Source organism: Triturus cristatus, chromosome 8, assembly GCF_964204655.1.
Source record: "Triturus cristatus chromosome 8, aTriCri1.1, whole genome shotgun sequence".
Classification (NCBI taxonomy): Eukaryota; Metazoa; Chordata; class Amphibia; order Caudata; family Salamandridae; genus Triturus; species Triturus cristatus.
The window spans coordinates 905,870,997-905,887,532 of NC_140591.1; the positions used below are offsets into that span (position 1 = coordinate 905,870,997).

At 45.2% G+C, this 16,536-nt stretch overlaps 1 protein-coding gene across 4 annotated transcripts in view; it reads right to left on the bottom strand.

The window, feature by feature from the left end:
* ZBTB11 (zinc finger and BTB domain containing 11) overlaps positions 1 to 13,061 on the bottom strand; it is a 2,099,144-nt gene extending 2,086,083 nt beyond the window's left edge. For all 4 annotated transcript variants that reach the window (XM_085622427.1, XM_085622426.1, XM_085622429.1 and 1 more), the window contains exon 1: positions 12,444 to 13,061. In XM_085622427.1, the coding sequence (XP_085478553.1) occupies positions 12,444 to 12,756 (313 nt within the window). In that variant the 5' untranslated portion in view covers positions 12,757 to 13,061. The remainder of the gene's footprint in view (positions 1 to 12,443) is intronic.
* Positions 13,062 to 16,536: the final 3,475 nt, after the last annotated feature.

Genomic DNA, 16,536 nt, shown 5'->3' on the forward strand with positions numbered 1-16,536 from the left:
ATGTCCAATATATCATAGCTTACATTCTTGAATGTCCCCCTATACATATACACTGCTGCATGCCCGCACCTGGATACTCTAACGTGTGCGGACTTACAGATTAAGCATTTGTACAGGCGCCCACATACGATTGGGTAACAAGATTAGATTCACAGGAGAGCAAAAAGGAAGAGTAAAACTTTGCATACATTAACTGTTGAAAGAAGACAGAAAAAGTGTGCAACAAACCGATCAGTTCTTAACACCCCCCCCCCCACAGTTCCATGTGCAATGTTACATATTGCTCCGTTTGTTAGTGGCTGCCAGCCGCTGTCCCACCCCTAGAACGGGTATTGGTATCTTGGTAGTCAGCAGATATCTATCCAGAAGAAGGTGACGTGGTGTACGTGCTATCCCAACATGTGTGTGTATTAGCTACCCGTCGCCTGCACCTCCAAGGGATGCCCAGGTGGCGTGTCCACACTATGTTGGAAGGCCGTATAGAGAGCGTCCCAGTATGTGGCGATTGGGAGCTTACGCAGTCCCAGGGTCTCTTCGCGTTTGATGGCGAGACTTTCCGCCTTGGACCACGCGAGCATAGAATGCCACCAAGCCTGAATATGAGGAGGGTCTGATGCTTTCCACCACTTACTAATCAACCACTTGGCCACTATCATTCCCAGGTCAAGAAACCTGGACGTGACCTTCGTGCTGGGTGTTCTACGGAATTTGTGTAACAAATAGGTTGGCCAATCGAAAGGCAACTCCCGACCCGTACAAGTGTGAAGCAGCAAAGCTACGCCACTCCAGTATGCACCTACCCGGGCACAGCACCAGAGCATATGCACCTAATCAGCCCCAGTTGTAGCGCACCTCGGGCATGTGGCATCTTCACGAGCAAAATATTGGTTAATTTTTGCAGGCGTGAGGTATGACCTGTGAACTATGTATAGTTGAATCTGCGAAAGCGCATGTTCCTGGGGATGCGTGTCGGGCTCTCAAGCACCCAGGCCCACTCCTTGTCGGTGAACGGGTGACCTAGGTCCTATTCCCACTTGTGACGAAGTGTGTCAAGGCTGATCGCTGTGTGAGTCCTGAGTGAGGCTGCAAACCAGTGTGTTAGGTGTCTACCCTGTCCCATGACATGCAAGTACTGAATGGTAAGATGTGTCCACAGTTCAGTGGTGATATCTCCCCATGCTGCTGTGAGTGAGGCCACCAGTGCGCGGTGAGCGAGTCGCGGTGGTAGTCCTTCCTCATGTACGAGTGTTGTGTATGGTGTGAGCGCCCCCTCGCCGTATAAGTCTCCAAGTGTTTGGACACCCTGTTCTTGCCAGCCCCGGATTGCAGGCGCTGTAAGCGCCATTTGTCCGCTAGATATTCCTTCTAAAAGGTATCGCCGGAGCCTAGGTTATCACAGTACAGGTTATATAGAGGCTCCGGCGGAAATACTTATGGGTCACAGCGAGTATTAGAGGTTCTGGTGATCTTAGACGTGGGCCTGGGTGAAAGAGCTCGACTATTCGCTCCAGGAGGTAGGGTGGTTGCGCAGTCGCAGTGTCTGCACAGTGTCGACCTGACAGCCACCGCGCTATCCACTGCAGTTAAGAGGACAAGTAGTAATGCTCAAAGCAGGGGGCCACCAGCCCACCTTGGTCTGTTGGCAGGTCCAGCTTTTTCAGCGCCATCCTATGTCTGGTGCTGCTCGAGATGAAGTCCCTAATCTGCTTCTCTAAGGAGGTGAAGAAGGAAGCCGGCACATATAGGGGTAGATTTGTGAAATAGTATAGGAGCCGCAGGAGGATCACCATTTTAGTGAGTGCTACCCTTCCTGTCACAGCCAGTGGCAGCGTGCTCCAGAAATGCATCTGCGATTTGATGGCAGTCACCGCCCTTCCCAGGTTCCCATCAAAAAGGTCATCTGACTGGCGGTAGATTTGAATGCCAAGGTAGCGGAATGTGTCAGGCTTCCATTGAACTTGCTTGTCACTCATGGTGAGACCCGGGTCACGGAGCCCCTCCCCGAACGGATAGAGGCAGGATTTGTCGATATTCACCCTTAAGCCGGAGAGTTTCGCGAAGTCTTCCAATAAGGGGGCCAGCTGGGCAGGGACATGGTCAATATCTCTAATGTAGATGAGGAAATCATCTGCATATAGCGACACCTGGTGTGTGGCATCTCCTAGGGGTACCCCATCCCCCAACCGGGTACGCAGTGCTTCTGCCAGTGGCTCCATTGCGAGCGCAAATAGGAGTGGGGACAAAGGACATCCCTGTCGCGTGCCCCTCTGCACAGGGAGAAAGACTGAGATGTAGGGGCCCACTTTGACTCTGATGGTGGGGCCAGTGTAGACAAGATACGTTCGTTGGATAAAGGTTGGGCCGAAGTCAAATTTCTCAAGGACGGCAAACAGGTACAGGGCTCGAAAAATCCGAAAAATTGTACTAGTCCTGCAGGTCTAGTCCCTTGGAAAATCCCCTTGACCTCCGTCTCTGAAAACGGAGCAAAAGTGACAAGATAACAAGATTTAAAGGCATCTTTATTGCTCATTCCCTTTGTGAGCACAGGGTCAGACTGATTTGCATATGGCCATGTCTGAACTGGGGTGGCAGAGTGGACTAAAGAACGGTGATGGATCAAACCCAGATCTGTTCACTGGGTGTGAGTGTTTGGTTGGTTCGGATGCTCTGTCCATCACCACCCTCTTTTGTACCGCTTTAAATCTTGTTATCTTGTCACTTTTGCTCCGTTTTCAAAGACAGAGGACAAAAGTTAGTTTGTCTTCCTACTTGCCAGAAAGGGCGAGTAGGACCTAAAAATAGTTCGTCCTCATCAATTCTCCCTCGCAAATGCGAGCGGGCGAGTGGTTTTGTCGAGCCCTGAGGTAGGCCCATTCCAAGGAATCGAAGGCCTTCTCCAGGTCTAGTACAAGGCACCCCGCCCTTGGCCATTCCCCTGTCACATGCTTTACCACCCTAAAGAACTGACGCAGGTTGAGCGAGGTACTGCGTGCTGGCACAAAGCCATTCTGATCGGTGTGGACCATCCCTGTGACGACCTGTGCCAGTCTATCTGCTAGCACCTTCGCGAGTATTTTATAATCAGTATTGAGCAGAGCCAAGGGTCTATAGGAGCCCATCTCCAACAGATCCTTGCCAGGCTTCAACAATGAAGTGTGGGCACTGAGGCCCTTGACGGTTGCTTGGCGGCACTCTCTTCCACCCCTAACTATTTTCTCTACTGAGGAGGGAAGTTATCCCGAAACCCGAGCCATGTCTCAGGCGATATTTTAAAACCCGGGACATGTATCGGGTCTAGAGATTATCTGTTTAACAAGTACTTACTTGCACCCACTGGGGTGAACCACTCAAGAACTTCATGTACCAGCTTCCCATGGGGCAACCCGGAGGAGGAGCTAGCGGTGTGCGCTCCATTGCGGATGTTTATATAAATGGCTCCCTTGAGCTTTGAGCTGACGAGCTCCTGGACGATGCACCTGCGTGCCTGTGTGGGCACTGAGGCCCTTGACGGTTGCTTGGCGGCCCTCTCTTCCACCCCTAACTATTTTCTCTACTGAGGAGGGAAGTTATCCCGAAACCCGAGCCATGTCTCGGGCGATATTTTAAAACCCGGGACATGTATCGGGTCTAGAGATTATCTGTTTAACAAGTACTTACTTGCACCCACTGGGGTGAACCACTCAAGAACTTCATGTACCAGCTTCCCATGGGGCAACCCGGAGGAGGAGCTAGCGGTGTGCGCTCCATTGAGGATGTTTATAGGCTTCAACAATGACACCAGGTGCGCTTCGCGCATAGAAGGGGGAAGCTGTTGTGTTTCCAATGCAGTGGTGAGCACAGTACTAAGCTGTTGCACTAGTGAGTCGCGGTATGCCTTGTAGTACTCCGCAGGTAGCCCGTCCCATCCTGGAGCTTTACCGGACGCTAAAGATTTTATGGCGTCCCCAATCTCCACCAGCGAGATCTTCTCATTGAGCAGCTCCCCGTGATCCCCTGTCGTTTTGGGCAACTGAAAACTATCTAGTAACCACGCCATGTCCCGCGCGTCACAGCTACTGAGAGACTGATACAGCCATGCATATTGTTGCGCCAGAGCCACATGTATGTCGCGCTGCGTGATTAACAACTGGCCCGCCGGGGTCCTCAACGTCCCAACTGCGGTAGCAGCGTGCTCCAGACAGATCAGCCATGCCAGCAATCTACCTGCTCTGCTATAGTGTGTGCGCGAGCCATATGCGGGGTGTAGTTGCGACAGTAGAGCTGTTCCATGTAGTCTGCGTGCTCTGAGCATAATTTTTCAGACTCAGTGAGTCCCTGCCCATGCCCTCTCCTTCACGCTCTAAAAGTAGCAATTGGATTTCTATCCTTGCCAGGGAGTCAGACGGACTCCAAACTCTCCTTGACAAGAATACAATACCACAAACATTTAATCCCAAGGAGTACTCTTCTCCCATGCCCCACAAGAGCTGTGCACAACCTCTCCCAAAGTGATATCGCTAAATGAATTGCTAGTTAGAACACCCCCACTTCCTACACCATTTCCTCTCCAGAAAACACTAAACAATGCACTGTATCTATACCCTCTTCAGACAATACATAACATTACACTATTCTCACCATCTCCTTGACTTGTTCCAAACACCTACAAATCAGGCTTTGGCTTACATAACCATTATTCCTAACACCACCAAAAATCCCGACACCCCTTACACCAAAACAATTATCACAGAGCTATGTTGTATGCTTCACAACTTCAAATCTGCAACAAAACACAAGTTCAAAAACGCTGATACAATCACTTGCCACGACCTTGACCTACTAATCCTCATTGAAACCTTGTTCAATGACATTTCACTCACAATTTTCGGTCTTCTGCTACTCTCTAATTATTCCATTATCAAGAGGGATAGGCTACGTAGAGTAGGGGGAGGCGTTGCCGCCATCTTAAAAAACACACTTCAGAACAGGGAACTTCTTAGTAGCTTCTTCTCTGCATTTGAATGCCCGACTCTGGAACACCATGTCAAGCAAAACTGCCCCATCAGGATTAACAATATCATCCACCTGGCAACAACAATGCCTACACTGAGAAATTCATTGACTTTGCAAGTGATCAATCTTCACAAAGTGATAAACTGATTCTCCTAGGAGACTTTAACCTTTACTGGGGTTCCTTGGAAGACTCGGTTGCCATCCAGCTTTCCATATTTCTCTCCGAAAATGATCGCACACAACACAACTCTAAACCAACACACTCCAGATGCTCCAAGACTTACCTTAATATTCCCAAAGATGACCTGCTCACAACAGCCGATCCTATTCTAGTAGACTGTTCAGACCATTCCCTCATCCCTTTCTTATTTCACCTCTCATATGGCAAACCTAGGCCAACCAAAAAGGGCAACTACCTGGTTTCACAACACTAAGAACATCAACTTTAACCATCTCAGATACACAACAAAAGAAGTACTACATAACATCAACCCTAACTACTCGGACGTCAACAACCTGACCACTTGCTGTTTAACAAGATAGGCTAGTAAAACAATGTTGCTCCTCTACAAAAGCAAGAACAAAAGACTCACACCCTCTGCCCCATACTTCAAAAATCAGTCTATGAAGAAAGGAAACGTCTAAGAATCCTGGAGAAAAAAAAATGGACAGTCACCATCTGTTATTAATCTTTCCCAACTCCGAACTGCAAGATCACGGTACCACAAACATAACTTTAGCGAAACATGTAATCATTTTAGAATTTCTCTCGATTCCCCTAAGAACAGGCCAAAGAAACTCTTTAACCTAATCAAAATCACCACAAACCTCCGACCTCCCGTACCATCAAATTTGACGACCTACTCAAGAAAGCAGAATAATTTGTACAATTCTTTGATACTAAAGTCAAAATCGCTCCTTTATCACGATACACATCCAACCCCACATGAGGTAAGCAAATCTAAAGGCTCTTGTTATACATTTGATATCATCACTGAAGATGCTCTCCTCAAAAACATCCTGAAAACCAAACCTTCTAACCACTCTTTAGACCCTATCCCAAGCGACATTGCAATAGACCTGTTTACACACACACTCCCGTAATGAACACATCGGATTAACCTCTTTCTCAGCCAAGGGTCCTTTCCTGCTGGCCTCAAATCTGGTCATGTGACCCCACTACTTAAGAAACTCTCAGCTGACATAGCTAACCTCAACTGCCTCCCCATCACCAACCTCCCTTTCCATACCAAAATCACTGAACAATGTGTAGGGGAAAAACTCAAACAACACATAAAGGACAATAATCTTCTTGACAAATTTCAATCCAGATTCAGTCAAGTCTGCAGCACTGAAACTGCATTGTTACAGGTTGTCGGCGATGCCCTTCAAGTCCTACGACTCGGGCAGCCCCTGCCTCCTGCTACTTCTCGACCCCTCTTCAGCCTTCGACACTGTTAACCATCACATACTTCTGAACACATTAAAATATGGAATGGGAATTGAAGGAGAAGTTCTCAAATGGTTTGAATCTTACTTTAAGGGGAGATCTCAGATGGTTGCCATTGAGAACTGCCTAAATTAAAAGGGATGTAGATCAAGGTGTTCCTTGAGGCTCTATCCTTGCTCAGACTCTATTTAATCTCTACATTGAACAGCTTGGAGCCCTATTAAAAGAAGATAGGATCATTTACCACCTATATGCGGATGACACCCAACTCTGCCTGAAGATATCCTCCGCAAATGACATCTTGTTTCTCACCACCACCCATTAGTCCATCCAAGAATGTATGTCATCTCGTCACCTAAAACTTAATCCCTCTAAAACTGAATTCCTTCTTCTCTCTACCTCAAAATTTCCACCTCCTGTTCAATCTTGAATGAATAATCTAAACATCCTCAACAGCAAAAGCACCATGGTTGACACTGCCAAATCCCTAGATGTCATCCTAGACAAAAGACTCATCCTCAAATCCCAAATCACCACTGTGGCCAAGAATGCACGTTTCCAACTATGACTTCTCTGGAGTTTGACATTACATTTCTGAACAGGATCTGAAAACTCTTGTCCAATCTTTGGTACTCTCCTGACTGGAGTACTGCAATTCTCTTCTTGCATGACCCACTTATCCCATTTACAATCTATCCTTCACTCAGCTGCGCGCTTTGTCTATGGGGCCAAAAGAAAGGACCATATCACTCCTTTGTTGACAACTCTTCGCTGACTTCCTATTGAAGTCAGGACCATTAATAAGACTGCTTGCATCACCTATAAACCATTCACACCTCTACCCCTCGGTACCTAGCAACAAATTCAAGTTATCAGGTAGCTCTGGACCCTCACGAAATGCTGAGAATCTGCTGCTTGAACCTCCAACCTTCAAAAGAGAAAGTCTTATGGTGCAATCATTCTCAGGGAATGCAGCTAGAATTTGGAACTCGCTGCCTTCTAACCTGCGCACCACCACCTCTTTCTGATTCTTCAAACCGGACCTCAAAATTCTTCTCTTCCAAAGACATTTTTCACAGTAGCACTCCTCTTCAAGCTCCCACCAGGCGTATGCCCTGGCCCTAATGACATGACCCTGACTGTCTCAACCCTTGAATGAACCATTACTCTGTAACCTGATGGAACACAAGTCTACTTATATCTAAGTTTATAAACTATGGCGTATAACAACTTGTATTTATCTCTGTAAATATGTATTATTTCTCTATGTAACCTGTTAAACATGTTACCTGTAATATATATTTTTGTAAATACTTAACTCTCACCCTGAGTAACCGTAAGTTTCGTCCCCTGCAGCCTTGTTACTCGAAAACTTCTCATGTAAAATTACTCTCTCTAATGTAAAGCGCTCCAACACCTCTGCTAATGTACAAACTATATAAAATTGCATAAATAACAATGTGAAGGGTATCCAAGAGAGTAAAAAACAACAATTTGATTTGGGTAATGCAATGAATCAGTTTTAAATGTGCATTAACACCACTAGGTTCAAGATTAGCAATTTTGGTGATAGTCCAGGTAGTCAAGGTGCATGACTGGGCAATTCCTTAAAAAAGGTTGCAGACTGGGGTAAACTCACTTGAATGTGGGAAATGCAACAAACCTGGCAGGAATAGGTGAGAGTATGAACAGCCAGCCTATAAAGCATAGTACACAAACCAGTCAGGTACCAAGATCAAAGAGCAAGATAGAAAGTTGGAGTATTTTGATTGTAGTCAGTTGGATGAAAACAGAAAGTTTCTGTTAATGCAAAATGTAAGGCTTGTTGGATGTATTACCTTTTCAAAGACTGGTAGATGTCACAAGCCATGACTTTATCTCCCGCTATAATTTTTCCTATTTTTTCCCCTCAAGCCCCTCCACACTCCCTAATTTGGTTTAGAAAGTTGGTGAGCACAGTGGCATAAGCAAATTGATGCCCCCACCCCATGCACAATGTGATGATGGGCCTGAGTCTCCTATATCCAGCGCCACATGTATTATCAGATTTCGCTGACACCGCTTTTTTCATATAATTAATGATCTGGCGCATTGCGACTTGGGTTTGTGTGGAATGGAAGACCCGTTGCAAAGGTTAATGGGTCATCTTTCGGTTGCTTTTTCTCTATTGGGTTGTTACAATTTGCCCAGACACTATTATCATGAGTAAAAATGACAAAATAATTAAGCAATAGTCTCAAAAAATGTGTCGAATTATGCTGCATCATTACAGTGGCCCTGCACATATCTCACTGAAATTGGGCTGATAGGATGTGCCCTGTAGGACTGTGGGCCTGCAGAAGGAATTCCCCGCCCCACACACACACACCCCCCTCAACCCCTAGGTGATGATATTAGGAAAATAGGATACATTTTGTACAAAACACACACAGAGTAAAGGCCTTCAAGCTTTATGCAGAAGTTTAAAGTTAAAAGCAGCTTTAGGCCTCAGTAGAAATACAGCACGAGGAATAGGTCAGAAAATATCATGTTAGAAAGGACAATGAGTTCAGCTGAACTTATCAGGTCACAGAGTTCGTTGAAAGGTCAGGAAATGGCCTGCGGTGACAAAGATAAGCTACTGCATGAAGCGCAGATCATATCTTCTTCCAGACTCGGGAAACCAGTAGTGTTTTAAACGGTGGAACTACAAAAACCACAAGTCCATCTGCTAGTGACAAGCTGAAAGGTGTCAATCATGTCTTTTGTAATCATGTTACTAATGCAATGTACACAGAATGAGCACACGCACAGGTTGGACTGGCCCAGGTTCAAGCCTTGCCACTGCTCATAAGTCGCTTCAGTTGAAAACCACGTCACACTTACACGATGCTAGGCATGATGGATGAAACCACAGGCCAGAGGTCAGATAAGCGCAGAGAAATAGATGTATGTAAAACGTTGTTAACGGTTAAAGTCTGAGAATAGAAAAACCACAGAGGAGGTTTCCGCCAATATGAGATGCGAGGGCCATGTGGCCCATATCTATATGTGCTTTGTTTTCAGGAAATTGTATCTGCTGATTTCAATCTACTCATTTGTGACGTAAATCCTATGCTTGTAACTTTTTTCTCTTGTGGTTTTAGAGTATATAAGTAAGGCTCCCTGTTTTCTGTTTTTACTGATTTTTACAGATAAATACAGACAGAAAACCATTTATTTTCTTGTCTGTATTTATTTCTAAATGTGGATAAAAACGGAAATTGGGTGCTTTTTGATTGATTCTAAATATATTTTACCAACACTGCCAGGCGAATAACTGTGTGGAATGATAGATCAGGGGGTTAAAAAAATAAGGAATTACAGTAAAGAGGATTAAAGAGCAGTAGATATGCACAAGGCTGAGACTGAAATGTGCATATTTTCCTATAAGTGCATTGATTTATCTTCTGCAAGTGCACACATCACTGAAACCTGGCAGGCATTCAAGCAGGTAAATGTGGAAATATACCAGTTTCAGCTTTTTCACAAAACCTATAATAAATATGGATAAATACAGATAAAGTTGACAAAAAATAAATATGGATAAATACAGACGGAAATGTCAAAAAAATTAATACTATAAAACCGGGAGCCCTATATATAAGCCACTGCTTTTGAACTGTTCGTTGGACATCAGATTCCGGTCTCGGCTGAGCCTGGCTGATCTCCCTAGCTGATTACTGCATTAAACCACATTGTATTGTCAGCCTGCTCCTTTGTTATTCTTACAGAGATTTTTCCCACCAACAGTGAGGACGAAATGGTGGGGTGACGGTTGAGGAAAAACAGGGCCTTGGCCTGTGAAACACTCCTTGTATAAGCAGCAATAAATCTCAGTTAACTAGTTGGGGGTACATGGAGTACACCCACTATTTTAACAGTGTGGACGCTGTCGCCCCTGCCACTAAATTGGGTCCCACTTAAAGATGGTGAACTTGTCCAAGTGTAAGTTTCCGACAACGGGACAGATTTGTTAGTGCCTGCACATTGTGTGCTTTCTGTTTCAAGCATCAATGTGCAGACAGCAAGGGGCTTTTTTATTTTCACCTACAGCTGGGCTCAAGACAAAAGTTGAATAAAAGGGGCCTTCGGTTCTCCTTTCTTTCCACTATGATCCTGGCTAGGAGCTATCTGAGCCTCACACCTAGATGCCAATGCAATGGAAAGGAACAAAGACACACAGCATTTACTTCACAAGTACTTCAGATAAACTTTGGTTTGGAGGCAAGCTTTTGACTTTGTTCAATCCCTGTATAAGGAGATAGGCATGCACTGTCAGATGTATTGGTCTACACTAGTATGTACACAAAACCTAAAAATCACGAATTTAATTTATTTTTTCTATTACTACTCATCCCAGTATAGTGTCAGAGCGCTTTACATCGTATGTACAGATTATACATTAACAATATATAATTCAGATGTGTAAATCAAAATATAGGATTTGTTGCTAGGACTATATGAGTTTTTAGGTCTCGCCTGACCCAGCGCATGCGTGGGTCTGGCAAGACTTTTTGTGAGAGCTCAAAAAATGCTACCATGGCCAGCCTAGAGCTACAGTGCATGTGCGCGGGCGCGCGCTTAGGAGCAGAGGCTGGCAAACCTCGTCATGCTCATTTAGCGCCCGCGATCACTTTCGCAGCGCCCCTTTGATGTTCTCGTTCAAAGAACATGTTGTGTTAATGCTTTGCTGCGCCCGTTTGACTTACAATGTGCTTTTTCTTTCCACAAACTCGATGTTTGTGTTCCTTTATTTTGAGATGCTTTTAGTATTACTGTTTTGTGACTTAAAGAACATTAAGGAAATGTTACTGTGAAACTGGACAACGTTCACAGTGTTTATTTCTGATCGCAGCGGCTGCTTCATGTCCTTTGCACCATTCAGGGAGTCCTTTCGTTGGCGCTTTCATGAGGACATGATGAGGAAGCTGGAAACATTTGGCACATTCTCTTTAAAAGCACAACATGTTGGCGACTGGTTAATCGATTAGACCTATGTAGCGCTTTAGATCTCAAAGCGCTATGGTGGGTGTAGCAGTTACAACTCATGAAATATGGGGTGCAACTCACAAGGAGGGGGCAGGTTTGAGTGCACATTGGCTGCAATCGAACTCTTAAGATGATGGGCTGTGTGTATCCATTATCAGCACTTAGTCTTTGCTAAGTGATCTTGTTTGTTTTGTTGTTGTGTTAATGCTTTGCTGTGATCAAAAATAACAAGGGAGTTACCCCAATGTGACACACACAAAGGGACGGGGTATCAATATTCAGCAAAACACAAATGTCCCTATCAGAAAAGGCCTACGGGGTTGTCCTCAGCCAACACTTGGCTGAGGACAACCCCGTAGGCCTTTTCTGATAGGGACATTTGTGTTTTGCTGAATGCTTTGCTGTGCCCATTTGACTTACGACGTGCTTTCTCTTTCCACAAACTCGATGTTTGTGTTCCTTTATTTTGAGATGCTTTTAGTATTACTGTCACACACACAACCACAAACACAAAACCACACACACAAAACCACAAACACAACCACATACACACACAACCACACACAACCACACACACAACCACACCAAGCATTGGCATAGCCAATAGGTCTCGCCTTTGGGACCTTATAAGTGTTTAGCCACGCAACAGTTGATGTGGTTGCACCAAGGATATTGTGCTGCATAACTAAATACTTAGAAAGTCCCAAAAGCGAGATCTATTGGCAATGCCAATGCTTGTTACAATATGTAGGAGTCTCATGCCTTAAGATCACTGCCCTACTTAGTTCCCCAACACTGTTTTTTGGACCTGATTCAGTTATACTTTTAGGGTAGGGGTGCATTCGTAGTATTCTCTATTACGGGAAGTAGTGCCATCTCGGGAATTGCTATAACAAAAACAGTATCAGAAACCCGCGAGAGTGCGAGTCTTCACACTATAGTAGAGATGAACTGTGATGAGAGCGCCTTCTTCCTACTGGCGGGTACGTACCTCTCCACCAATATCGCTGGGAAAGTTGCTGCCAGGTTTGCAGGCGAGTTCGATGTCGGGCTTCTGATACAGGTTGGTGGGCTGCACAGATCAGGCTCAATCGGCGTTCACGCGGCAGCACCACCTCCAACTCGCAGAAGCACTGACGTCCGCGTAGTCGTCGCTGATAGTAGAGTGTGTTCCCCCGAGCGACGTAGCAAGCAGCTGCCTTGCGTATTTTACGTTTGGCATTACCCGTGGTACCAGGCGCATACGGCTGCTTGTGGTCCGTCAAGTAACGCAGGATAGCCAGGTAGCTCTCTTCGCTGGACATTGCTCGTAATTTATTACAGTTTTAGGCAAGGACGGGGCAGCTAGAGGAATGTTACACTTTTTTCAGGCTAGAGGCAGAAGAGAGAGATGTACACATGGGTCCATGAAGGCAAGCGGGAGCGAATATGGCCATACTCCAGCGGACATGACGTCAACCCAGGCTTCGACAATCTGAAGTACCTCTGGTTCCGTGTCTGAGATAGCGGGTTTATTCCCGCTGTATCGTACTAATTAAGTTAACATAACATTTCAATTTATATTTGCCGTTCAATACCAGTTGGCGTGTTGTGTAGAAACCGCTGATATGTGTAAAAACCATTGAGCAAGAACGTTTGACTCTTCTCTTCTGAATACCCCAGGGGAACCTTAGAGCGAAACATTTTCACGTTCTAGTGTCTGTGTTTTTGGCATATTTCCGGACGATTTAAAAGACTGTGCTGTCACACAATTTGTCGTTTCTCTGTTTTGTTGTAATTGTGAAGTAAGATTTTTTTTACGTTTCGCCGCCATTTTCTGTCTTGGCGGCAGTACTAGAATTGATAATTTACTACGGGAACCCTTAAATTGAGGGTCAGGATGGGTGTTGTATTGTGGGTTTCGATCTATTTTAAATATTAAGGCATTTAGTAATGTGTTTAATTGTGTGTGTGTGTATATATATATATATATATATATATATATATATATATATATATTCCTTAATTTGGACACTTGTATTCCTTCAACTGTTATGTTGTGTATTCAGTTACCGTGGTTGCAGCTGTTTTTAGGTCTCGCCTGGCGAACGCAGCGCAAAGCGCTGCTGTCGCCAGCGAGATCTATTGTTGCTGACTTGCCTCGGAAGTGGGACAGGAGATGTGCACGCGCAGGCTTTTGGCGGATTTGAGTTGGTGTACGCGCTTACAGCCACGCGGCGTGCACATCTCCTGTCCCCCTTCCCTCACAAGCCAGCATGAATTTTCACTTTCGATTGCCATTAACCCCATGGTCCCCTCCACAGTCCCGTGATTCCCGCTTCCTCTTTAACACAAGAACGTCTGGATACCTGCCCCCACAAACCAGCCCTCCCGCAGACGGAGCTCAGGCAAGAGCGCAACTTCTGCCCCCCACCCCCATTCCTCGCCGCCTCACCTCTGGGGGCAGACTGGTCGCGGTGCTCTGCCGGTTGTTGTTGGTTCTCCGGCCCCGGCCCTTGGGTGCCTTCTTTTTTTTTCAGAAAGCGGCATGGTTCCAGTCATTTCTTCAATGAGCGGCGGACAATGGGCTAGAGCTGTGACGAGCCAGCCCTGAGGACCGCAAAGCCATTGGTGCACGAGTAGCTCCGAAGAAAGACGAACTGGCTGAAAGCCGAACTGGCTGGGATACTAAATATTGCATAGGAAGGCCAGTCGCACCGCACTTTCTAAGGCGCGCATCGCTGCCTGGGAGCCATCCGGACTGTACCTTCATCATGGCGCGTCATCTCGTACTGGTGTCTCTCAACCTCAGACACTTGGGTCTGTCAGTGTACGAAGATCTCTTCTGCGTAGGGTCCTGATTTCTCCGTGATTCTGTCCGTGTGGCCAGCGTGCAGGCCGACCTACGCGGGTCACTAGGTGGACGACTCCTGTCCCGTGTTTCTCCTTCAGCCTTCTAACCAGAGGTGTGCGGTGCCGAATATCGGGGTAAGTGTACTCTTTCTTACCTGCTGCTGACAGGTGCTGCTCCACGCCCACCACAGCGGCGTGGCGGTGGTACGTAGTTTAGTGTTATTGAGAGTGTGAGGACGGGAGGCGAATAAGGGGTACATTTCAAGTTTTTTTTTTTTAAACCTCCTATTCTATCTCCCACATGTTATGGAGTAATATCTAGCTTTCGCACAATGAATGCCTGGTTTGACTTGCAGCATGCGCCGTCATCGAAGTACAGTTATGCCTTAAGATGTCCTTTTAAGGCAGGGCAAAGTCGTAAAAAAAAGAAATGGGGGTACTAACCAGGTTAGGGAGCATACAAGTGACATCATGGCGCATGACATCACAGCACGTGACATAACATATGGCATCACAGGAAGTGGCATAACAACCCATGACCTCACAGGCAGTGACATCGCAAGAAGTGAGATCAGGGTATAAAGACCTCACACATGTTTAGCAGGTCTGTCATAAGTATATTTGAGTGCATTACAATATTTAACAAATTAGATTTTGTATCGAAGTGTGCCAAAAAAGTGAGGTAAAACAAAATCTGGGCCACAACATTTACATTTTTTAAAAACTCTGCCACAATGAAATTGGCAACAATGAGAAAGGTGGCAGTAAATCTGTTATTCTTAATAGGTTGTGATGTTTGCATTCCAAAATGTCATACGGGGTTAAGGCACCTGCTGCATAGATCTTCGTGAACCCAGTAAATCTGCCATCTGTAAGCCTGTGTTTCCCCTCCATTGCATTTGCATCTAGGTGTGAGGCTCCAGATCGCTACCAGTCAGGTTACTCAATCAAAAGGAGGCCTGATGGCCAACTTCTGCCTTTGTTTTTGGTCTACCTGGAATAAAAAAACAAAGGCCCCTCGCTGTGTGCATGTTGCTGCTTCGAACAAAAGCAGATTATGTTCAGATGCTAATGAATGTGTCCAGGTGTCTGAAAATTACACTGGGACAAGTTCAACATATTTCAGTGGAGCCCAACTTTTGGCAGGTTGGATGGCGGCCACACTGTGAAAAGAGCTGATAGATGCCATCTACTACACACGTGTACCCTCGATTTGTGCTTATTTTTTTATTTTATTTTTTTGTGGTGAGTGCTTTAGTTTAAATCATTCTGTGTCCTTTCCTTAATGCAGAAGCATAGTACCCATGTGTGTGGAATGTCCCTGTCTGTATTTGTTTTTCAAAATCTGGTCACCCTAAGAAGCACTGATCTTTTAGTAGCAAAACCTTAGTCTCTGATGATGCACATTCTTATTTCAGGCCACGAAAAATCTTAACTAGCATTGACAATGTTAATAGGCCTTGCTTTAAAGGAATGTTGTTTGGTAACATGATATTTTACAATTAAATAGCATGTGTTGGAAAGTGGGTTATTGGTAGGGGCAAATGTAGGTCTGCCACTGGCAATAAGGCCACTAACACATGGTAGGACTCGGCAAAGCCTTAGAAAACTATTCCTATGCTCAACCCTTGGTAACGTGGCTGCGAGCAGACCGGCTTAACTTCAAAGGCAGGTATGTAAAGCATTTAAAAACACAATTTCAGTAAATAATTAAGACACAACACATAATAACAAGCATTTGCAATGCAATAGGTCTCGCATTTATACGAGTTTGAGCTATTGGCATTGTTAAATGACAATGCCTTTTATTTATGTTTTAAAAACCCACACATAAATAAAAAGCATTGCCATTTACAGTGCCAATAGCTCAAACTCTTAACAACTGCGAGACCTATTGCATTGCAAATGCTTGTTCAGCTGAGCGTTCGACCTGGTCTTCTCAGCTGAATGGTAGCTGGGTCTGCGGCTCCTGCCTACACTTCGTGGGCCTTTATTGGACTTGTCCTATTTTCAAATACATTACTTTGGATTCTCTACAAGGATTCCTGCCTCTTCGTTTCTGTATTCTAACATAATTGTGCAACGAGTGGAGTATATGAGGCGACCAACCTACTTTTTGTGGTGTTTCAATTGTCTACAAGAATTAACTTTGAGCTCAAGAACTTGCTTAGTTTTATAAACGTGCTTACAACTTCAGTGCGTGTGGGCAACACAGACTTTGGAACTTGCTGCTTTTGAAAAACCCTCTTACC